At 41.7% G+C, this 24,579-nt stretch overlaps 1 protein-coding gene and 1 long non-coding RNA gene across 4 annotated transcripts; both read right to left on the bottom strand.

Annotated features, from left to right (window-relative positions):
• Positions 1–11,080: 11,080 nt before the first annotated feature.
• Positions 11,081–23,619, bottom strand: MED30 (mediator complex subunit 30). Of its 3 annotated transcripts, none has more exons than XM_079984551.1 (5): positions 23,448–23,616; positions 22,660–22,838; positions 21,239–21,397; positions 20,373–20,483; positions 11,081–11,643 (listed from the first exon to the last, which is right to left on the bottom strand). In XM_079984551.1, exons 2-5 carry the CDS (start codon positions 22,831–22,833, stop codon positions 11,548–11,550), a joined length of 540 nt encoding a protein of 179 aa, XP_079840677.1. In that variant the 5' UTR covers positions 22,834–22,838; positions 23,448–23,616; the 3' UTR covers positions 11,081–11,547. The 3 variants fall into 3 exon arrangements, with proteins under 3 accessions (XP_079840677.1, XP_079840676.1, XP_079840678.1); XM_079984550.1 differs by having other exon boundaries at positions 22,660–22,841; positions 23,448–23,615; XM_079984552.1 differs by lacking the exon at positions 11,081–11,643 and adding an exon at positions 11,776–12,131 and having other exon boundaries at positions 22,660–22,841; positions 23,448–23,619.
• Positions 18,199–20,366, bottom strand: LOC307220599. The gene is made up of 2 exons (XR_013840970.1): positions 20,245–20,366; positions 18,199–19,937 (listed from the first exon to the last, which is right to left on the bottom strand). It is a non-coding gene; the product is annotated as an uncharacterized lncRNA (long non-coding RNA).
• Positions 23,620–24,579: the final 960 nt, after the last annotated feature.

Genomic DNA, 24,579 nt, shown 5'->3' with positions numbered 1-24,579 from the left:
CCGGAGGTGCTTTCGAGCTGCTAGGTTGGCAGGCGCTGGGACCGAGCAGCGGGAGCGCACCCCGCCGCAGGGATTCGAACCGCCGACCTTTCGATCGGCAAGCCCTAGGCGCTGAGGCTTTAACCCACAGCGCCACCTGCGTCCCATGTTTAGCTTGTTTAGCTTACATGTAAATCCGGCACTGCTCCCAAAGACAACTCTGCTATAAATCCCAAATTGGCACGGGAGAAATTGTCCAGGGTTGAGGAGTTGGGCAGAGATGATGATGATGATGATGATGATGATGATGATGATTTCAATTTATACACTGCCCTATACCCGGAGGTCTCAGGGCAGTTCACAAACAAGACCACAACATATAAAATCAAGCCAAAAACAATAACCCAATAGAAAACACTCCGAAAAGAGCCACATTCTAAAAGGGTGTTAGATGTCAATAAGATCAACCAAAGGCCTAAAGGTGTACAGTGGTACTTCTGGTTAAGAACTTAATTCATTCTGGAGTTCCGTTCTTAACCTGAAACTGTTCTTAACCTGAGGTACCACTTTAGCTAATGGGGCCCCCCCACTGCCGCTGCGCGATTTCTGTTCTCATCCTGAAGCAAAGTTCTTAACCCGAGGTACTATTTCTGGGTTAGCGGAGTCTGTAACCTGAAGCGTCTGTAACCTGAGGTACCGCTGTATAATGAGGACGCCAGGCAAACTTCCCTGGGGAAAGCATTCCATAGATGGGGAACCACTGCCGAGAAGGCAGTGTTGCTACCCTCGGGACCTCTCGAGGAGGCAGCACATGAAGAAGAGCCTTGGAAGATGATCTCAGGGTTTGGGTAGGTCCTTGAGGTATTGCGGTCTTGAGTCGTTTGATAAGTAAGGAACTTAGAAGGAAATGCTTAGGGATGAACGTACATATTTTGGGGACAACTAAAGCCGTCCAAAAGCAAAACACAAACATAACCCTGGTGCTGGAATGTGATGAAGTGATAACAGAGGCATCTGCTTGTTCGATTTATGCCTGAGCAGCTTAGGAGGGATTTGATGTGCATTTATTATTTTTGAAATCCGTAATGTTCTTATCTCTTCCAACTCATGAACGTATGTGTGTATGTGCTGCTGCAGGAACATGTGAGAATGTGCGACAGCAATCAGTTTAAGAGCCATATACATTTGCGAAAGAGTCCAGACTTTCCAGACAGGGAAAGGCAAAGATCTCCGTCTTCTAGCAGAAGAACGCTACAAGGCATTATTAGAATCAAGTTTCGGGACCAGATCTCTAGAGGTTCACAGTTGACGTCACTGCCTTGACTTCAGGTCCTCGTGCCTTAATTAAAGCATTGCACTTCCACCATTTTCCTGCTAGGCAAGGCCCTCGATGTCACAGAGTCAATGGGCTCAGTGCCAGGAGCATGCCCTGTGCCTGCCAGCAGTGGCAAGGTCAAGACAATTCTTTAGCGCACAAGTGAAAGGCTTTGCAAGCATGGGAGAAGGCATTTCAGGTCTTTTAACATGATCATCATGTATACACTGCAAATGGCCACACATGAACAAAACACTTGCTTGTCCTTGGACACATATATTACACAAGGGACAAAAGTTCTGGCACTGGTCCAGCACAGCTCAACACAAAAAGTAGCTCTGTTCACGTGCCACCATTTGTAAATCGGAACCCCTGTTTGGTTTCCTAGTGATCTGGGCTGCTTTTTGCTCTCTCACCCCCCCGTATTCAGCATGCACATGCCTCAGAGGTATTGAGGCAGCTGACACTTCTTCAGTATAACTTTCTAGCTCTTGTGAAATGCACAGTTGTAATATCTCAACGTAGCATGGCTTTGGAAAGTCCGTACAGAGCAGCATAGCTGAGCTCCTGCTGCTTCAGGTCACGCCACCGTTCACTTCTGCTACAGCCTCCACGGGCCAACCGTCTGGATGGAATGCAAGTCAACAGAGATCCACTGATTGAATGAATGATTTGCCAACACTGGCTCGGAGATATACATTCCTGAGCAAAAGCTCAGAATATCCCCAGTGTACCAGTAAAATGCATGGCTCTGCACCTACTAAGGATGTATAGAGAGCTGGTACCAGAATTTGGGTGATGTGGAAAGGGTTCCAGAAATGACAGGGCCCAGGGAGATTAGATAGATAGATAGATAGATAGATAGATAGATAGATAGATAGATAGATATAAATAGATACCCTCCAAGTGTTCCTGTTTTCCAGGGACAGTTCTGCATTTACAAAACCTGTCCTGGTTTCTGATTTGATCCCGGAATGTCCGCTTTTCCTTAGAACGTCCCTATTTTTGTCAGAGAAATGTTGTAGGATATGGTAGGACATTCCTATTTTCATCAGAGAAATGTTGGAGGGTATGGAATAGGACATCCCTATTGTCATTGGAGAAATTTTGAAGCGGACGTCTCTATTTTCATGGGAGAAATGTTGAAGGGTATGTAGATAGAAAGATACAGATATGGATAGATTGATCGATCACCCAACTTACTTTCCCCTTCATTCTCTGTTCAGCTCCCCAATATATTTGTTTTTAATATTTTATTTTCAAATTTTATAATCAGAATAATGCATAAATTCAATACTTTCCCAAAAATACAATATAGACTCCCCCACGCCCCTCTCCTGGATTCCAATTTTCTCCCCCATAATTTCTTGCATCTCATTTTATTTCTCCAAACTCTGTTTTCTGTCTTATTTATCTTGATTTCTGATTGTATAATTACATAAACGTTGTATCAAACCTGCTAACGTTTTAATATATCTACAGTGGTATTTTAGTCTATAATTTTTTTCCATTCCTGCTCAAACTTTTTCTCATCTTGATCTCTGATCTTCACAGTCATCTTTGCCATTTCAGCATAGTCCATCATCTTAGTTATACATTCTTCTTTTGTTGGTGGTACCTTCTCCTCTTTCCAGTTCTGGGCAAGCTGCATTCTTGCGGCTGTTGTCGCATACGTAAATAGTCTTTTTAAAGTCCCTTGGAATTCTATCAATGCACCAATTTCTGGTAAACCCACCCAAGTTCCAAATGAGTTAGAAAACACACACACACACAGTGAAAACCAAAATCAAGGCAAACAAAAAGGGGTTAAATCAGTTTGACCCAACCTGAAGGCCTTTAGATGATGTGGACTGCAACTCCCATCAGCGAACGTGACTTGTGGAGTCGAGTTCCAGTCCAAAACATATGGAGGACACCAGTTTGGGGAAGACAGGGTTAAATGTTCTCCCTGCTCCTTCTCTCATTATACTTCCTTCCTTTTGTTATACTTGGTGGGTGGGTGGGGATTCCCAAGTAGAACAGCTCTTGTGAGGGAGCTATAGACTGTAACTAATTGCAATCATCTGCTCTCAAGCACCACCCCACATAACCCAAAGAAACCCTCTAGGCCCTAAAGGCCAGCAGTGTTTAAGGGAGTTCTCAAGTTATTTATTAAAATATTCTCTACCATTTATTTATATAAAATACTTGTATACTGCCATTTCATTATTAAACCCCCCCTCCATTTGCAACAATAGCAAATCCACTATAAAATCTGCATGTGTGTGTGTGTGTATATATATATATCACCAGCTGACATAAAGTATTTTTAATTGCCTGCATAAGCCTGGCAGCACAAGAAAGTTTTTCAGCCAATTCTTAAAAAGATTAATATAGAAGATGTCTGCTATTGTTATGTTATCACCATGTTTTTAAAACCTCAAACCCTTTTGCAGGGCAGGGCAATGTTTTCTTCCTTGATATTAAAATGCACCAAAGTCATTGTTAGGCAAATAATATGTAGGCGTGCCGTGAAAACGAAAAGTGGCAAGAAGCCGTCGTATGAAAGGCAGCCTACTGTCTGTCGAGTCTTCTGCCGTACCATTATTTAGTCCAAAAAGAAAGTAATTTCAAAATCTAGATGCACTAAGTGCTAAAGGCTGGCTGTATGGGGAGGGAAGGGGGAATGAATGGGGACATATTGAGACTGATGGCTTTGTTGTGATGACAGTAAAGTTAATAACACAAGAGACAAGCAGCAAAATCCATTTTAGATTTCAAAATTAAACTGCGCTGCGCTGACAGCATCCTAGTGACCATTACTGGAGCTAATTTTTATCTTGTAATGACTTTGTAGATCTGACTAGACAATGAGGCACGCTACAAAACGCTCCGGAAATGCTGTTAATTACTTTGATTTGTTATTCAATTCTCATCTCATATTATCTTCAAAGCCAATGATTCAAGGCAGCAGTGTTCAACTTTTTGAGACCCAGGGCTGCCTTTGAATCCATACCCACTTTTTATTACCGTATTTTTCGCTCTATAAGACGCACCAGACCATGAGACGCACCTACTTTTCGGAAAAGGAAAACAAGAAAAAAAATATTCTGAATCTCAGAATCCAGAACAACAATAGGGATTGCTGTGCAGCGAAAGCAGCGATCCCTCTTGCTGTTCTGGCTTCTGGGATAGCTGTGCAGCCTGCATTCGCTCCATAAGACGCACACACATTTTCTCTTACTTTTTAGGAGGGAAAAAGTGAGTCTTATAGAGCAAAAAATACGGTACATATTTGTCCTGTCGATCTGCTTCTTTTTTCCTCTCCAGGTGGGAACAGCCACAGCCCGTGCTGGAGAACATACAAGGTGGTGCCAAATCTAATCCTATGCATTTCCAGCTGAAAGGATCATGTATCAAATGCGATGGAAGACCCTCTTCCTAAGACCCTAGACAGCGGATGCCTGTTGGAATAGACAGCAGCAGCGGATGGGCCAGTGATAGGATTCCATCCCAATCTTTCTCCTTTGCACCTACCATTATCTCTTCTCTGTAAAAACAACATTGAAAACAGCCTGTTTCTGCATTGGGGGAGTCTGTAGTAGGGCTGGGAGATCTATCATCCAAAATAGGTTTGAAGTCATGGTATCAGTATGGGTGTGTGTGCGTGCACTATGCACCAATCACAATGCAGGAAAAACCATGAAGCCAGCCAGCGCCTCTACAGTGGTACCTTGGTTCCCAAACGGCTTGGCTCCCAAATCGGCTTCTGAACGCCGCAAACCTACAAGTGTTCCGGTTTGTGAACATTTTTCGGAAGCCGAATGTCCAACACTGCTTCCAATTGAGTGCAGGAAGCTCCTGCAGCCAATCAGAAGCCGCACCTTGGTTTTTGAACGGTTTCGGGAGTCAAATGGACTCCCGGAACGGATTACGTTTGACAGCCAAGGTACAACTGTAGATACCTCTATCCTTATTTCAGACACTGTGACATATCAGTATATTGCACTGTTTAGCTGGTGATACCTTGTGATGTTGAAGACCAGTTATCGAGCAGCCCTAGTCTGTACTTCAGTTGCAGAATATCTGCTTTGCTTGCAGAAGATCCCAGGATTCAGTCCCTGGCATCTCAAGGAAAGTCTGGGGAAAATTCCCTCTCTTGTAACCCTGGAGAGCTGCTGCCAGCCAGTGTAATTAATGCTGAGCTAAATGGACCAGTGGTGTCCCCATAGCTTCATACATTCCTAAAAGGCAAAATTTGATGGCGATTGTACGCATGCTGAGTGGCTGGGGGTGGAAAGCTTGTAAGTGTGGACCTGTCCTTCCATCATTTGGCCCCTGAAGCTTCAGGGAAGTGCCAGAAGACACCCGTATGGCTGGGTCCTCAACAGTCTGCTTTAAGGCTCTGTGAGAATTTGAGTCCAGGCCTTCCCACCTCCAATGCTCAGTCCACAAGTCTACATGTATCCCAAAAGCAAAGCAGGAGATTAATGCAGCTGGCATACGCAAACGGCACATTCAGAGCAGGAGATCGCTCTGAAGATTATCTCGCACAGCTCTGCACAACTTTATATTTCCCATTCTTCAGCTTCCATGTGTCTGCTTTATAATGTAGAATCACAGCAGTAAAGGAAATTGTTGTTGCCTGCGCAATTTAATGGTCTGAAATTCTTTCCATAAAGAGGCACTTTTAGGATCGGTTATAAAAATACAGAAAGGCTTATACCGTATATTGATATAGATGCCGATTCAGAATATACTGCTGAGATTTTTTACTTTGACTTGAGAATACAAACAAGCCAGAAAAATGTCTGGAACCAAGGGATTTCCCAAAAGCAGAAGAAAAGCACTTTTTAGTTGTTGTTTCACCCCCTGCCCTGAAGTAGCTTAACGAAAATAAAAAATCAAAAAATCGTGAATTTATACATTCATCCCTAATCTAATACACCAATGCATCCAAGTCAATAAATCATGCTAAATATATCAGTACACTGACTTTGCTCACGAGATCTAGAATCCTGCACTAAAGTTATGAAAACTGCTCATCAGCATGCAGGTAGGCCATACGTTATTTCTTCTGCGATTCAAGGAGGTACATATATAGGGCTCTCTGTGCACATTTATTGTGCTAACATTTAAAACACAACTTTGTGAAAATTCACTGTCCTTTGCCTGGCAAGATCTGTGCCTTATGAATAAACAAATGGATCAAATTCTGCTCTCGGTTACGTTACCATAAATCCAAAAAATTGCAGTTGACTGCAGTGGCGCTACTGTTTTATTAAAGTCCAGAATTATGCCCTAGGAGATTCTCTTTTTCACATCCCATTATTAAGCAAATGAAACACATAAGAAGTTGCTATCCGGCGTACACTTCCTTGGGAGTAAATCTCACTGAACTCAGTGAGACTTATTTCTGAGTAGGCATGCATGGGAACAAGAAATAAGTGTTATCTAATGGTAATTTTAAAAAGAGCCATCTATTTTCCTCTGCTATTTCACGACTTCCCGGGATGCTTGGGATTGCACAGAATTAACTGTCATTGGGTTTGTTTACAAATTCCCAGAGCGCTCAAAGGCAAGGCATACTAGTTAGACAGCTTGATTTGTATATACTTTAGTTGCAAATAGAAAAGGAGGGAATTTTCTAACACATTTTCTTTTTTTAAAACCTTGGCTGCTAGCTTTCCCCAGTTATGAGGAGGTGTGCCTCAATCCATTAACTGTTTTCTTACGTTTGTGACTGCACCGGCGCAAATCCATGGTTTTCCTGTGTAAGTAGACAAGACCCATCTACAAATGTGTCTAATCCGAGACCCAGTTTATCAGACATGATGCCCTAATGAAATCTCTCTTTTTTTTTTTTTATTAATTTTTTAGAAAAATTTTCTTTTACAGATTTAAATAACACATTCACATCCACTATAATGCCAAATTCTTTTGGACTTCCCCCCGCTCCCTCCACAATCCTCACAATTTTATATTTATTTCACATTTCCTTTATAATTGTATTGCCAGTTAATTAATCTTTACAGCTCTTATCCCTCCCACAATACCCTTTCTCATCACAAAGCCTCTTTGAATCCAACTAGTGTTGTCTGTTCATCACAAATATTTTCCAGATAAATCGTAAACTTTCTCCAGTCCTGTGTGAACTTGTGATCTTTCTGGTATCTAATTTTTCCTGTCAGTTTGTCTAGTTCAGCAAAGTCCATCAATTTCCGTCTCCATTCTTCCAATGTTGGTAATTCTTCTTGTTTCCATTTTTGAGCCATTAAAATTCTTGCCGCAGTCACCGCATATTGAAAAAGTTTATAATCACTTCTATTAATTTCTCTTCCTGTAATTCCTAACAAGAAAGCTTCTGGTTTCTTCACAAACGTGTATTTAAACATCTTTTTCAACTCGTTATATATCATTTCCCAGAAGCCTTTTACTTTCTTACACTCCCACCACATATGGTAAAATGTCCCTTCCCTCTCTTTGCACTTCCAACATTTGTTACATGTCTTATACATTTTTGCTAATTTTACGGGAGTGATATACCATCTGTATACCATTTTCATAATATTTTCCTTTATCGTCATGCATGCAGTGAATTTCATATTTTCCTTCCACACCTTTTCCCAGTCTGCTAACTGTATATTATAACCAAAATCCCTGGCCCAGTGTATCATAACTGATTTAACTTCTTCGTCCTTTGTTTGCCATTCCAGTAACATTTTGTACATTTTTGACAATACCTTATAGTCATTATTAATTATTTCCTTCTGAAATCTAGACTCTCCTTCAATATATTTCCTCTCTTTACAATCCTTCTTAAACATATCATTTGTTTGGAAGTAGTGCAACCAATCATATACATATTTTTTAACTTGTTCATATGGCTTCAATTTCCATTTCCCCCCTTCTTTAATTACAATATCTCCATAAGTCATCCAATCCTCTCTCATGTTTATCTTTTTAACACTCATGACCTCTAGTGGGGATAACCAATGTGGTACATTTGGTTCCAAAATGTTTTGGTACCTGTCCCATATTTCTATAAGGGCACCTCTGAAAATATGGTTGGCAAAACTTTTATGAGCTTTCTTCTTTCCTAACCATAAATAGGCATGCCAGCCAAACCTATTATCAAACCCTTCCAAGTCCAGTAGCTTATTGTCTTTTAGTGTTATCCAGTCCTTTATCCACCAGAGACAAGATGCTTCATAATAAAGTTTCAGGTCCGGCAGGGCGAAGCCACCTCTTTCTTTCGCATCAGTTAGTAGTTTAAATTGTATTCGTGGCTTTTTGCCCTGCCAGATATATTTTGAGATCGTTCTTTGCCAATCTCTGAAGATCTTTGTCCCCTTGATTATTGGGATCATTTGAAATAAAAACAACATCCTTGGAAGCACACTCATCTTGATTGAAGAAATTCTGCCCCAAAAAGATAACTTCATCCTACTCCACACTTCGAGGTCTCTCTTAATATTGTTCCAAGTTGTCACATAGTTGTTTTGGAATAAGTCAATGTTTTTTTGGGTTAACCATATTCCTAAATATTTTACCTTCTTCGCCACTTCCATCTCTGTTTCTTTTTGCACTTCTTCAATCGCGCTTTGATCCAAATTCTTCACCATAAGTTTAGTTTTCCTTTTATTTAATACAAATCCGGCCACTCTTCCAAATTGATCAATTTCTTTTATGACTTCTTTTAAACTATTTGTCGGATCTTCCATCGTAATTACCAGATCATCGGCAAAGGCTTTAACTTTATATTGGTTTTGACCTACTGTTACCCCCTTTATTAATTCATTTTGTCTAATAGAACTCAATAGGACCTCCAGAACCATGATGAATAACAGTGGTGAGAGAGGGCATCCCTGTCTTGTACCCTTCTTTATTTTCACTTCCTCTGTAATTACATTATTTACTATCAATTTAGCTCTTTGTTCTGAATATATTGCCTTTATACCATTATAAAAGTCTTCTCCCACTTCCATCATTTCCAAATTTTTCAGCATAAATTCCCATGAAACATTATCAAACGCTTTCTCTGCATCCACAAACATTAAAACAGCTTGTCTCTCATTGCTGGCAGTCAAATATTCCAAAATGTTTATTATATTTCTTACATTATCCTTCATATGTCTGCCAGGTAAGAAACCTGCTTGATCTTTATGGATATGCTGTTGCAATATCTTCTTAAATCTTGATGCTAAAATACCCGAAAAAATCTTATAATCTGTGTTTAGCAGAGATATCGGTCTATAATTCTTCACTTGTGTGAGATCAGAGTCTTGTTTAGGTATGAGTGTTATAAAGGCTTCTTTCCATGTTCCTGGTATGTCCTGTTGTTTCAAAATGTTGTTCATGACTTCTTTAAGTGGTACCGTCAAGGAGTCCCTCATTTCTTTATAATACGTTGCTGTAAATCCATCTGGTCCTGGTGCCTTTCCTTTTTTCATCTGTTTTATAATTTCTACTATCTCCTCATTCTCTATTGGGGCATTCAGTCTGTCTTTCATTTCTGTCGGGATCTTTTGCACCTTTTTTCCTTTCAAAAAATTCTCTATTTTCTTTATATTGTTTTTCTCTCGCTTTGCATATAGATGCTTGTAGAAATCCAAAAATCCTTTTCTGATACCTTTTGGGTTCTCTATTTCCTCGCCATCCACAATAATTCTGTTAATTGTACCTTGCTCTTTCCTTTTTTTTTATTTGCCATGCCAGCCATTTTCCAGGTTTATTTGCGAATTCAAAGTTCCTTTGTCTCAGCCTTTTAATGTTCCATTCAACTTCTTTATTTATAATCATGGCGAACTGTGTCTGCCCTAATGAAATCTCTGTGTTCAAAGGATGCGTGCCACTAAGCCAGCCTTCCCCAGCCTTGTGTGGTTTTCCTGGACCTCCACCCCCATCATCTCCAGCCAACATGGCCAATGGTCATGGATGGTGGGGGTTGTAGTCCAGCAATTTGCAGTGGGTCTTAGCAGATTCCCACCTGTATTGATTTAACTATCTTTAAAAAGGAATCCTTCACACAGTCAATGGAAATATAGGAATGGATGGGGAAAGTATTAGGAATTCAGAAAAAGTATTTTACTGTGAGCAGCAAAGAAGGGATGGGAAAGAAGCACCATGAAAGGAAAGTGGAAAGTCAGCTTTGAAATTAGTGGTAAATTAGAATTTGTTAAAAATTTGGAAAACTAATAAAAATTAACTGGCAAAAATAATTAAATAAAAAAGGAAGCCTTCTGTCAAGAATCCAAAAACAAAGACAGACCTGCATCAATCTACGACCCTCGCAAGAACAGAAATGGCAAGAGGTATGTAGACTGTGTATTTTCTTGATGAAGTCTCAGTTATTTTTAAATAATAGAGCCTTTTTCTCAAAGTACATTCAGAAACCAAGAGCCTGATACCATCTCAAAACTTACAGATTTATGACGGTATGTGATTTTGAGTGTGCGTCATGCATCTGATAGCATAGACTCCAGCCCATAAAAGATTAAGCAGCAATAAATCTTGTTTAAATTTAACATGTGACAGCTCCTGGTGTTTTTGTTGCAGTAGACCAACTTGACCACCCATGTGGAATTTGGTACATTCAGAAATCATGAGGGGGAGCCTTTTTCAAGAAAAAAATCTATTGAGCCATGAAAATAAAACTGGTCTCCTAAAGCAGCTTTTGATATTTTTGTCCAGCTTCTCTTAAGAGTTTTGGATCTTTTCAGTCATTAGCATTGCGTTTGTACTACAGATGAACAGGTTGCAGCTGCCTTGGGTTTAATTGCTAAGAAAAGGGAGCAATGAAAAAGGTGTGGTTGCAGTATTTTATTACATTTTTGTGCAACAAAACCTAAACTGTGTGGATGGTTTCAGCCGAGAACAAAGATCTATTCTCTTTCTACACGGCTGTTCTTTGGGTTTTACCTTGAAAAAGAGCCCCAGCCATTCAGGGTAAAATAGTGGGTTGCCAAATAATCCACACAAGCTGTCCACCCTGGCCTGAAAAATAAAGCTTAATTTTATACAGAATTCATTCATTTAGTAAAAACTCTTTCAGCATTCATAATAAAAATATTAACACACAGGTTGCAAATATTGTATAGAACACTCATTTTTATACACATTGGCTGTACAGAAGTTTGGGTATTTTGGAAATACTGTGTACTACTGGAGGGGAAAATAGCAGAGGAATAAAGGATTATGTTTTCAGAAAATACTTATTTCCCTGCCCAACAAATAGTATCAGCTGCCATAATGAGAAAGAGAGAAAGCATATTTCAGTTTCTCATTGCCAACATGGCATTTATGTCCCAAATGAGATTCCGTAATTGATCCATAATTTGCTTCAGCTGTTGATTCTTCTGTTTCAGTTTCTGCAGAAAGAAAAAGTTTGTCAACACTGGCGTCTAGTCAGGTTGCGTATTCTGAATTTAAATTGGGGGTGGGGGTGGTGGCAAGGTGTAGGGCAGCACAGAGGTCTACTACAGGAAACCCCCAATTTGCCCAATTTGGGAGGGGGGGTGGCTAATGAATGATCTGCACACAGCCAGCTGGGCAAGCCACACAGGCTAGCTATCTATAAATTGGATGGTTGTGGGCAGAGTGTTGGAGAAGCTCATGCACGGACTGATCGGCCGCGGGGCCGTGCAAACTGAGGCTACCTGGGGGAGTCACTTCGGCGCTTCTTGAGGGTTTCCAAGTGGCAGATTGAAGTGCTTGCTTGGTATGTATCTATTGCTTGCTGTCTGGAATAAAACCTTTAATCTAATCACTCACTTGTGTTTTGTATTACTTCTGAATCTCATTTTAAAAGAACCACCTTGCATTTGGCAAGACAAGAAGCACATCAAGGTGGAAGGCCCTAGATTAATGACAGATGTTGACAGAAAATAGCAGTCAGTCAGGGCACACTGCAGCGGATTCTCCCAACCTGCTGTCATCCGGATGTTTTGGATTACAACACAGTTGGCTATACTGAATGGGGCCGATGGGTGTTCTAGTCCAAGACATGTGGAGAACACCAGGTTGGGGGAGATTTCATGATAGGAACATTCTCTTTTGGCGCATCCTTCCCCATCTTCCTTCTGCGGACAAGGCCATTTCCATGAAAAGCCATTGGAAAAGGGCAACACGCACCTCATTCTTCTTGCAATATTGTATTTCCATATTAGCAAGCAGACCTGGGTCCAGATTCCAGAGGAGCAGGTCTTTCGATATGAAGCTAATGTACACTGCGTAGGAATAATGTTCAGGCATTGGGAAGATTGCTAGTGGTGGGTGGAGCCATGGAGAAAGAGCCAGCTTGCCGAATAGCTTTACCAATACACTTCAAGCTTGATTTACAGCTGAAACGAATCCCCTTGAGCGAAAACGTCTAATAGTGCTGAATTCTATTAAGCTCCGAGAGGTCCACAAATAAATCCTAGCCTTGTACTTCTATGATAATGCACTCCCAATTCTGCCCACCAGTGCCTTCACTGATAACACAAGGAACTTGCACCTGCACTTGCCTATTGTTTTAGCTGATAGCCACCAGTTTGTGCAAACCTAGCATATAACTTGGTGTTGCCATGAATTTAAAAAGTTGCTACAAAGCTGTATTTTACATGGCTGTGAAAGGCTTATCAAAGAGCTTTCAGTGTTGCCAAGAGGAGGAATTATTGCTCTGCCTATACATTCATGGTGACTGAACACCAAGTATGTACAGAGGCGTTTGCAATTTCTGTTTCACAGTGTGATGTCACTTAGGCCTTTTGACATAAAGAATTTAATCGTCACTTAGGCCTTTTGACATAAAGAATTTAATCCTCATTTTTCCCCCTCCTGGAGCCATTTTTTTTTTATTCAGCCAGAATCTAATAAAGTTCAACTTGGTTTGGCTGAATAGCATTTTGCCTCCTATGTTAGCAAGCGCAATGTGGATTTGCTGTAGAAGATAGGAGCCATGCCAACCCAGGGACATTGCGGATGATGAATGTGCTTCCCGGGGTGCAACTCTTCAGATCTGAGTGCTACATACTGCACGGCTTTGCCTCCAAAATACCTCTCTGGGATTTTCTCTGGACTGTAAAAAAGAACTCTCCACCATGCTGTGACTTTTAAACTTCCAATGCTTTTTAATTTTTTTGGAACACTCAACACAGTTCACACAGTGTGGAGAAAACACTTTTGAGCACGGCAGTGCACTCCATAGCTGCTACTGATGCTGCCAAGGCCACACTGGACGCATTTCAAGCATATTCCATATTACAAGTTACATCCAATACCACATGCTTTAAAAAGAAAAAGGAAGCTTCAAGCCCTTTGTGCAAAACTGGCTGGTTCATTATATATATGTATCTCACAGCTGCTTCTGATTTGCCAAATATACAGAATGTACCCAAAGGAAAATGGCACCTAGCTGAGTTATCATTCTCAAACCGAGCATCAGGGAAGTGGATTAGAAGACACCCCGTTGCTTGAGGATCCAAGGACAGGGGATTCTCTGCCTAGGAGGAAAGAGGCGAGCGGTTTCATCCCCCAAAGGGAGGACTATATTTAGGTGATTGGGCTAAACAGCTTTGAAGAGCCACAGTTGAATGGCAGAGCATCTGCCTTGCATGTCGAAGGTCACAGGCTCAATCCCTGTCATCTCCAGGTAGGGCTCGGAATGTCCCATGTCTGGAACCCTGGAGCGTCGCTGCCAGTCACTGTAGATAATAATGAGCTATATGGACCAACTGGTCTAAGGCAGCTTCCTATGGTCCTATGGCGCTCTGAAGTGTTCCATCAGTGATACAAAACACACGCAACACTGATGTGGCTTCTTAGAAGAGCAAAGCTGTGAGGTGAAGTTGGGGTGGGGCTGTCTAGCAAGGCTAAAGTTAGCAAGACAGACAGTCCAGTCCCTGGCATCTCTAGCTGAAAGGTTGCTGGTAAAACAGGCCTGGGAGAAACCTCTGCCTTAGTCCATGGACTACAAGTCAATAACAGAAAACACTGGGCTAGGTGACCAAAAAGTCTGATTCAGTATTATCACTATTCCACTGCACGAGAAAGCACAAAACTGCCCTTATTCACAGCACTGGAAGAAGTTCTTTACACTCATACAACGCTAAATTCTGCAAACCACACATACCAAACGCCTGGCATGGACTAGAGTCTGGATGGGCATACAAGTTGTCCCACACAAACCGCTGAACACAGTAACCTGATCAGGTACTGCCACAGAACTCAACTCACTTGCACATCCTGAAAGTACAAAAGAAAAGGGAGCAGAGAAAGGGCAAAAAGGAGGGAAACCGTTTGAAAAAGAGATCTACCATAGCACATGCCCCATCGTTACAGACCAGAGGACTGAAGGAAACCAGCTGCTTTGCACAGTTCGTCTATTTGCTTGTAGCGGTACAAGCGCTGCTATAGCAGCAAATTCTTGACAAGGCAGCACTTGCATCTGGGAAGCATGCCTCCCTTTGTAAACTGCAAGGGAATGGTGATTGATCACAGGGCAGAATGCTCCCAGCTTCTCATCCAGGCTCTTAACTAAATCATTTTAGTTGGGGATCCTGACCGTTAGTACTTGAAGATTCAGTGGGTATAGTCAATGCCTTGATGAATTAGCAAGTCCTCAAGAACTCCCCCTCAAACACAGCTGAAGCGCCTTAAGAGGATGCCATCACGGCCAACACAGGGAAGCAGATGCTGGATCACGCCTTTAGCCTGTCCTCAAACAGTTGGCATTCAAGTCCTTATGCCTTTCCTGCAGCTCTGCTTTGAATCCTTTTTCTGTTTGTCAGCAGTGACCTTTTGCGCCACTGTCATTCTGTTGACTCGTGAGCAGTCTGTTCTTCACCATCACCCTCCAGTGTTGTTGCTGCTGAGCCAGCCAGCCATCCCTGAGCCCTTGCACCCCACTTGTACATCAGTGATAGCATTAAATATAAGTTGTTTTTACTGAGCTTTTAATCTCTGGTTCCTATTTCCAACAGTGTATTAAAGTACTAACTCCCCATCTCACATGAAAGCCTACATCCAGCATTCTACAAATTTCTTTCTCTCTCTCCAACATTATCATTTTCAAACTGCAGCTGTATAAGACAAGGCACTGGATGGAACATCTACTTACAGAAAGGATGCCTTCACAGCTATGCACCCAAGTTCGTCCTGACTTGGCATCAAATGTTCAAAGGAGTTCTGTGCCTTGATATCTGTTGGAAAGGCTTTTTCTAATCACTAGGATTAGTTACAATTCAGATATTGCAACTTGGAATAAAGCCCCTGCAGCAAATTTTTAGAGCAAATGGGTGAAGGAATTATGTGTGCTGTGGGAGGCAATAAATCTGAGTTGTCTTGACAATTTTCCTCCCGCCCTCCCTTTTTAAGGTGTCCTTGAGAGTAGAACCCTATAAAGGGTTCCATCTTTTCTTCTCCCAACCTTTTGCCAAAAAGGACAAGTGAATCGTTTTGCGCTTGCTGCTTTCATTTTTTCAGCCATAGGTACAGTAAACACTGAAGGTTTCTATGAAATCACTTGGCTTCTTCATATAACCCATCCTTTTATTAAAGTTGCTGTTAATACCAGCTGTGTCAAATGCCCAACAAGAGCGCATGCAGAATGAACAACTGCAATTATTACTAGATTTCATAGAAGAAGAATAGAATTGTAGAGTTGGAAGGGACCCTGAGGAATATCGAGTCCAAACCCCTGCAGTGCAGGAATATGCAGCTGTCCCACATGGGGATTGAACCTGCAACCTTGGCGTTATCAGCTAACCAACTGAGCTATCCACTGGATTCATAGTGTAGTTACAGCCTGTGCATTTTCTGAAAGCTGGTCTTAACCTGTAAGGCCTTACAAGTCTTGGGGCCCCACGACCTGAAGGAACAACTCTTTCCATGCCTCTTCCTATATGTGCCCCACCAAACAGTAAGGTAATCTAAAAAGGTAAATGAAAAGGACCCCTGACAATTAAGTCCAGTCGCGAATGACTCCGGGGCTGCAGCACTCATCTCGCTTTACTGGCCAAGGGAGCAGACATTTGCAGACAGTTTTCCAGGTCATGTGGCCAGCATGACTAAGCTGCTTCTGGCGAAACCAGAGCAGTGCACGGAAACGCCGTTTACCTTCCCGCTGGAGTGGTACCTATTTATCTACTTGCACTTTGATGTGCTTTCTAACTGCTAGGTTGGCAGGAGCTGGGACCCAGCAACAGGAGCTCACCCCGTCGCAGGGATTCAATCGGCAAGCCCTAGGCTCTCTGGTTTAGACCACAGTGCCACCCGCGTCCCTTTTAAAGTAATCTATAGAGACCCTTTTCTAGGGGCCTCCTCCTGCTGAAATTCGGAGAGTAGCAACAAAAGAAGTATTCTCAGTGGTGGCCTCCCACCAGCCTTTGAAACGAGCCCCAGGGAAACTCACCTGGCACCCACATTACAATTTTTTTTTGCCACGATGCAAAGGCTTCCCCTACTCCCAGGTTCTTCAGCTGTTTCCAGATGTTTAGTATCCATAGTAGTTGTTTTAGTGTTTTGGGGGTTTTAACATATTCTCCTAGCCAGTGTTGAATATGGCTTATTGGGACTGCTGCTTCCTTAAGGAAAATTCTGTGTGTCTTATTACAGACTTTGTTTAAACTGAGATTTTGTTATTGATGTTTGTTTTATTATTTACTTATTAATTTAAATGCTATTTAATGCCCAGATAGGCTTCTAAGCAGTTTACAAGCATAAAAACCAATTGTGAAAGCATTAAAATATAAACACCCATAATTAAAATATGCAAGAAAGCAGTCTCATTAAAACAAAGGAGTCTCAGGTCAACGGATCATGGGAACGACTGGTAGGATGCTTTCTTATGCATGCAATTTTAAAATTCTATTTATGGTATTGCAATTTTTTTTTTAACTGTACGCTGCCTAGAAGCATTTTGCATTAGGCAACACTTAAAATGCTGTTAACAACTACTTACTAATATAAGCATGGAGCAATTGTCATTGGTGAACAAATGCCACTGATCTTGTGTTGTTCTTCCTTATGGGAGGAAGGCTGTCCCCCAACAGGGATGCCAATTGCCCGCCCAGAGGTTGTGCATGTAATTTTAAATGCTCCACACCATTGAGAGAGGCTAGCTGCTCTGATTCCATTCCTATACTGCCCTCCTTGCTCATCCTTCTTTCCCTCCTGCTTTTGTCTGAAAAAAAACCTTTATTCCATCCCTACTCGCTTGTGGGGATGGAATAAAGGTTTTTTCAGACAAAAGCGGGAGGGAAAGAAGGATGAGCAAGGAGGGCAGTATAGGAAGGGAATTTAAAGCTAAAAGGACAGTCCTAGGCAAGGACCTAGCAGCCCTATGCAACCGCCAATACTTCTGACTATCACTGTTTACCTCCCAATGGTAGAACCAGGCTGTAAAGAATGTTCCAGCAGACTCCCAAGCTCATAGAAGGACCATCTCAAAAAACACCCTTTTGCACACCATCTGCCTGTGTGATTGCCAAGTCCCTGGATTGGTCTGGCCTTTGCTTGGCTAACACAGTATGTGTTTGAGGCTCATGCTTCCAGTTTCAGCAGCTAACTTTGAGGAACCTGTGATAAAGACTGCACCCTCCCAGCCAAAAGCTTGAATATGGTTGCCTGCAGCCTGGACATAAGTCTTTGGATTGCAAGAAGTGGCCCAGTGTTCCAGGAACACAGAATCATAAAGTTGGAAGGGATCCTTCGGGTGATCTGGTCCAACCCCCTGAAATGCAGGAATCTCAACTAAAGCATCATTGACAAACACAGATCTTCTGTATGTCCAACTACAGATATTGTTATTCGCCATTTTTAAGAAGCATATGTGCCCTTCCTAAAGTAGCTGCTTCTCAGCCTCTAGATATTAAATGAAATAACTATATATGGGAATGAGAATGTGTCCTTCAGAAAACTAACATGACAGGTTAGGCAAGGGACACCATTAGAGTTGCTGGTGACAGCTCAGCTTTTGTCCCACAGGCAAACATTCAACTACAACGTTCCTATCAAATAGGCTACAATGCCAGAAAATAAGGACTGATGCAATTTTTTCTACACAAGACAAAATCACAGCTATCTGGAGCAAGGAGACAGTGATGAGCAACAGATTGGTTAAAACAAAAACAACAACAACAGAGTCATTTGTTAAGATTATGGGCGGCATTCAATTAAGTTTTACTGTGAGTAGACCCACTGAAAATTAGCAGGCCTAAGTTGGTCATGTTTATTAGCTTATTAATAAATTAAACTTATTAACTGAGACCTCCAGGTATAGGGCAGTATATAAATTCAATAAACAACAACAACTTCAATGGGCCTATATTCTGTAGGACTAGCAAATACCACCCCATGGGTTGTATCCAGTGTAAGACTTGCTCAGAGTAGATCCACTGGAGTTAATGAGCATAGCTACATTATGTTCATCAATTCCAATGGGCCTACTCTGAGTAGGACGACCCTATGGATAGAATTCAATGTTGCATTAAGCTAACTGTTCTGTCTGGCAAGCAGAAATGCTTGTACTGATGGAGCAATCTTCCCTCTTCTCCCTCCCTACTCCCCACATGCTGTTCTGGGGGTTCTTCTGACCACAAGCCAATTTGGGGTGTTCAGGGGGAGGAGAGCGGGGAAGCTCCAATGCACTAGCTGGGCTTGTTGCTGTCAGTTTGCATTTCTTAGCACAGAAAGTATTGATCTGATGTGTAGAGATCTTTCCTATTCTGATTAGTTCAAGAGGGTTCTAGAAGGTTTCTTCCCTTTGTGAAAGAAGTTTTATTACTATGTGAGGCTTTGCGCCTGCCCATTGGGGGAAATAGGAAGCCCAGAGCATTTATTTTTTAGATGTCCCTTTTATGACGAGATACGCAGAGATACCACTGACCCTCAGCTGGAGAGGCTTGCTAACCTTTCGGATAAGTCTAAACTCAATTCTCTCCTCTTAGGCAAAGACCACAAGACGACCTGGATGGTCGCCAGATTCTGTGCGCAGATTTGCAGGCACAGACCACACCCTGAAACAAATTAGTTCACTAGGAAAACAGTTGAAGTTGGCCTCCATGGTGGCAGGGCCAATTTGTATGGTAGCCCAAATTTTAGGCCTTTATGTGTATATGCGTTTATCTCAGATTTTAATCTTTAAGCTGTTGTTGTACAAATGTTTTAAATGTATTTTTTATTCTGGTGAAAGCTGTCCCAGTTGTGCTGTTCAAGCTGGTCTTTGACCATAATAAAATTATGTACGTATGTACTATGTGAGAGAGACAGGAAGAAGGTTTCTGATGTTTGGGTTATTTCTCTGGGGAGCTGAGTACAGATGGTTTAAACTGTTACTGTTATCTTTCTGCCAAGGTTGCATTGACTATAATAGTGCCAGGAGCCTGGGTTTCACTCACTTTCTCTTCTATCTCTCTTTGTTCTTATGTTCTGTTTCTGTATGCTATAGTGTTACGGTTTAGTCTTATTATAAGTTTGTAAGTTTTATTGCAAGTGCTGCAACTGGATTTTTATGGACTGTGCCAATCCTAAATGTTTTAGATTTGTGACCATTTATGTTCATTTGCCTTCAGTACCAGTAAAGCTCTGCTGGATGAAGCACAATTGCCTCTGGTCTATTTTTTGGAAACTCTGCTACGTGTTTTAAGTTTTTTCCTCCTCCGGTGCTGGCACGACAGTTGCACTGGCTTTCACTACCACAGGTACAGTGGTGCCTCGCAAGACGAAAAGAATCCGTTCCGCGATTCTCTTCGTCTAGCGGTTTTTTCGTCTTGCGAAGCAAGCCCATTGACGGCTTAGCGGATTAGCGCTATTAGCGGCTTAGAAAAAGGGGGGAAAAAAGAAAAAAAAACCGCAGGAACTTGCAAGACATTTTCGTCTTGCGAAGCAAGCCCATAGGAAATTCATTTTACGAAGCACCTCCAAAACGGAAAACTCTTTCATCTAGCGAGTTTTCCATCTTGCGAGGCATTCGTCTTGCGGGGCACCACTGTATTTAATTGAATCTGGGGCTATTTCTTTTCCGTGACTCTGAAGTATGTTTAAGGCTGTACAGGCAAACTAGTAAAGAAAGCTTCTGCTAGGAACTCTGCTGCATGCAAATCGTATCAACTATTACCTTGTTCACTTCCATGATTTCCCTTCTCTCTTCACTAGCAAAGAGAAGCTGGCTGGCTGCTCCTCGATCATCATGCTTAGAGCCATCCTCCTCGACATAAGGAATGAGTTGCTGCAAATGTTAACAAAGCTGCTGTATAAAACATGCTCTATAAAATATCCTGAGAGCTTTTTGTAGAACCACAAATGAAAAACCATGCCCTAAAACTTGTCAGCCAAGATAAATATGAAATTACAGAAACACTAGCTTTTTAAAATCACATTTCTATTATATTTATTTGTCTTTGGACATCTTAAAAGCTGAAGACAGCTATTCTTGTGCAAATGCTTAATACTGATTATTATTTATTAAATTTATATCCCACCCTTCTTTCCAAAGAAGCATTGGGCAGATAAAAAGAAGAAATCAAACAGCTTTAAAGCACTTTAAAAACAATTCCAATACAGACGCAGACTGGGAAAGATCACAAAAGGGTTAAAAATATGCTCCATGAAACATTTCCCCTCACATCCAAGGGGCATAAGCAGAAAAGGGAATTCAAAAATGCACTGGTTCAAGCATGAAACCAGAGAAAGTGGTCCACAGAATGGGAAGGATCCAGTGACACACAAGTAGGCATCCACTTTGTTACACAACTTCCTCTTGCCCCCTGCAGCGTCTCCTGCTCTGGAGATTGGAGGACCCCCCTGGAACAGGTTTTGGGGGACATACTATGGGGTGGGAGTGGGGAAGGTGGGAGAAGAGAAACCAGATGCCCTGTTGCACAACTGTCAAACAAGCGGTTACAATTGGATCTCTCACCATGTTTCTGACTTACTGAAATATATATAGCATGATCTAAATATCTGTGCCTCTCCTCCACTTACCTCTATTGGAACAGTTTCAAGTCCTGCACAGTTTTCATTGCATTTGTCATAAACCAATCTGAGTTTCCTAAAAAGTATTGCAAGCTGACGCAGATGTTCTTGAAGCTTCCCTAATCTGTCTTGATATGTGCCTGTATGATAGGTGACGCCGTTTGGAAGCTGGAGGGGGAATGAATGAAATCCATGGTTACATTTCATCTACACTGAAAAATCAAAACAATAACAGAAATGCATATTTCTTGCAAATGCCTCCCCCCCGACCATTATGCTAACTGCAGTACTTGTTCCAACTAGTTCAATATTGTTTTCATTTATTTAATTTTATCCTCTATGTGAATCAGCTATTGTGTACATAAATTTCATGAGATTTCTGGAACACACAAAGTGCAGAACAGAGTTAGCCAGGTACTTCATCCCAGCACATATTCTCCATAAAACTGTAGAAGTTTTGGTTCTAAACTTGTTACAGTGAAGTGAGCCCCACCGAAATGAGTGGAATTTACGTCTGTTTTAGTACGCTAAGGATTGAAGGCTTTTGCAAGTCCACTTTTAATCAATTATGAGGAAAGAATATTATTGTGCAAGTAAAGAATCTGGTGACAGAAACCTTTCCTAGGATGGTATATAAACATCAGGGAGCAATACATTCCAGGGAATATATTCTGCATTTCTGAATGATTTTTTTAAAAATGTACTTTCCCAGTATTAGGTATAAATTGGCGTATCCAGTAAAAATATTGAACTGTTTAAAAAAATTCAGAGTAACCTAAGTAGAACAGTACCTGCTATCCCCAAGGTGTACAGAGCTAAAGAAGTGTTGAGTTTATTTAGTAAGCAACACAGGACATTTATTCCATACTAGAATAAAAAAAGTATCCTGCGAAGAATTTGCAGAGAGCTACTGTCGTCATTGCTGCAGGCCAGTTAGTGCCAACTATAACTTTTATCTGCTTGTCTTGTTCTTGCATCTGTATAATATTTTAATGTTCCATTATTTTAATGTTGTATTTTATTTTTGTTTTTAAGTTGTAATCATTCATTTTGTTTTTATTATTGCTTGTAAGCCGCTCTGAGCCCGGCCTTGGCTGGGGAGGGCGGGGTATAAATAAAAAATTATTATTATTATTATATTATCAATTTGAACCATTCTTTGGATGCTTTAAATATTAAAGTGTTTCTGTCTTTATATTACAAGTACTTGGCCAGCACAGTGCCTCAGAGCCAACTCCTCGCTTTCTGGTGCCCAAACTCTTTCCATACCACCTTGCAATTGGCTTGCATTTCCTCCTCTATATTTGACCCCATTCCGAGAGCTGAGAACAGAGAATGCATTCAAGTGGGTGGGGGAAGACACTGGATGTGTATGTGTTTGTTGTTTGTGAGGAAGACAGAGACGGGTTTCTTTGCCTACTGCTGCCCACCTGCATGTTCCTCAACAGCTGGAAGATCTCCATGGTGCGAAAGACAATGTCCTGCACCGTCTCTTGCCCGATACGGCACAGCGAAGCCGTGTTCACTTCCCGAGCGGCCTGGGATTGGGGTCCCGAAAACGGCCCGGGGGCCATCCCTGCTCCGGCCAGGGGAGGGGTGGACATGTTTGCTGCTGTGTGGAGGAAGGAGAGGTTAAAAAAAACAAAACGGCCTCGGTCCAGTATATCTGAAGGAGCATCCCCACCCCCATTGTTCAGCCCAGACACTGAGGTCCAGCTCCGAGGGCCTTCTGGCGGTTCCCTCATTGCGAGAAGTGAGGTTACAGGGAACCAGACAGAGGGCTTTCTTGGTATTGGCACCCACCCTGTGGAACGCCCTCCCTTCAGATCCTTCAGATGTGAAGGAAATAAGCAGCTATCCTATCTTTAAAAGACATCTGAAAGCAGGGAAGTTTTAAATATTTAATGCTGTACTGTTTTTAACACTCGATTGGAAGCTGCCCAGAGTGGCTGTGGAAACTCACCCAGATGCGCGGGGTATAAATAATAAATTATGATTCTATTATTATTAAAAACCCACAAAAAACGGAACGTCAAGACATGCATACACGTGTGTGTGCCACAGCCAGCAGGGTTATATTTCTCTGCGCTTTCTCTACGGTTCTGGACCTGATTAACGGATTCGGGACCCTTGGCCCTGAGCAGCAGCAGCAGCAGCAGCAGCCACCAACCCACATTCAGGGGCACCCAGAGGCGCCTAGACGAGCCTCCTTCCGTACCGGCCAGCCCGGCGTACTCCAGCGCTTTCCGGGCCTGGAGAACCGAGAGAGGCCGCCGCCGCCGCCGCGAGAGGGGAGGAGACGCTTCCTTCCGCTTCAGGTACAAAGCAGCCGGGCAGAGAGCGCGCAGCTCAGATTAAAAGCGACGGAAGGGAAAGGAGGGGGAGACGCCTCGGGACGGCGACGGCGCCGTGACGCTACTTCCGCTTCCGGGAGGGACGACGTATCCTCCCCTTGGCCGTCCAGTGTCCTTCCCGGAAACGGAAGCGGAGGGTCTCCCCGCAGAGGGTTGTGTTGGTGGGTCTGGGAGCATAAAGCAGATGACGTATTATCCTGGGTGGTAATAAAAGCAGCGGGGTATATGAGTATTTACAATAGTATATTAATGGGCAGCCCGGGTGGGGAATAGAAGATAATTTAGTTATTATTAATTAATTTATTAATTAATAATTATTAATAATAAAGTAGCAGGGTATTTTAATTAGTATATAAGTATAGAGAATAGTATATTAATGGGCAGTGTGGGTGGGGAATAGAGGAGAATTTAGTTATTATTAATTAATAATTATTAATAATAATAAAGCAGCGGGGTATATTACTTAGTATATTAGTATAGACAAGCAGTGTGGGTGGGGAATAGAAGAGAATTTAGTTATTATGATTCATTATTTAGAGGTGGGGTGTTTTTATTGCATTTCTTTATTTTTTAAAAAAATAATATTTAAGTTTTTAACAAAAAGAAAAGAATTACAAAACAGTAGACAGTAAACAAAAAACACACACAGAAAAATACAAAAATCAAAATTTCACGTAAAAATAAAAAATAAAAATAAAAATCCCTCTTTCTGATATCTTACCACTCATTTACTTATTTTCATGACTTCCTCACACCTTCCTTTTTTGTATTCCATTTAAAAAATTGTTCAGCAAATTCATACCTTTATTGCATTTCTTTAACACACACCCAAAATTTTAGTATTAATGTATTTATGTGTTGGCTGGCTATAACTCGGTTTGGCATGACGAAGCAGCTAACACGTTTAGTAGATCGCTGAACGTCACGGTGATGGAAGCGGTTCAGGTGGGTCGAGGGATATAAGAAAGAATATATCCATAAAGAAGCAGGATAGGA

Source organism: Podarcis cretensis (assembly GCF_951804945.1).
Source record: "Podarcis cretensis genome assembly, chromosome: 7".
In the NCBI taxonomy this organism is placed as follows: Eukaryota; Metazoa; Chordata; class Lepidosauria; order Squamata; family Lacertidae; genus Podarcis; species Podarcis cretensis.
This window is presented reverse-complemented; position numbering and strand designations above follow the sequence as displayed.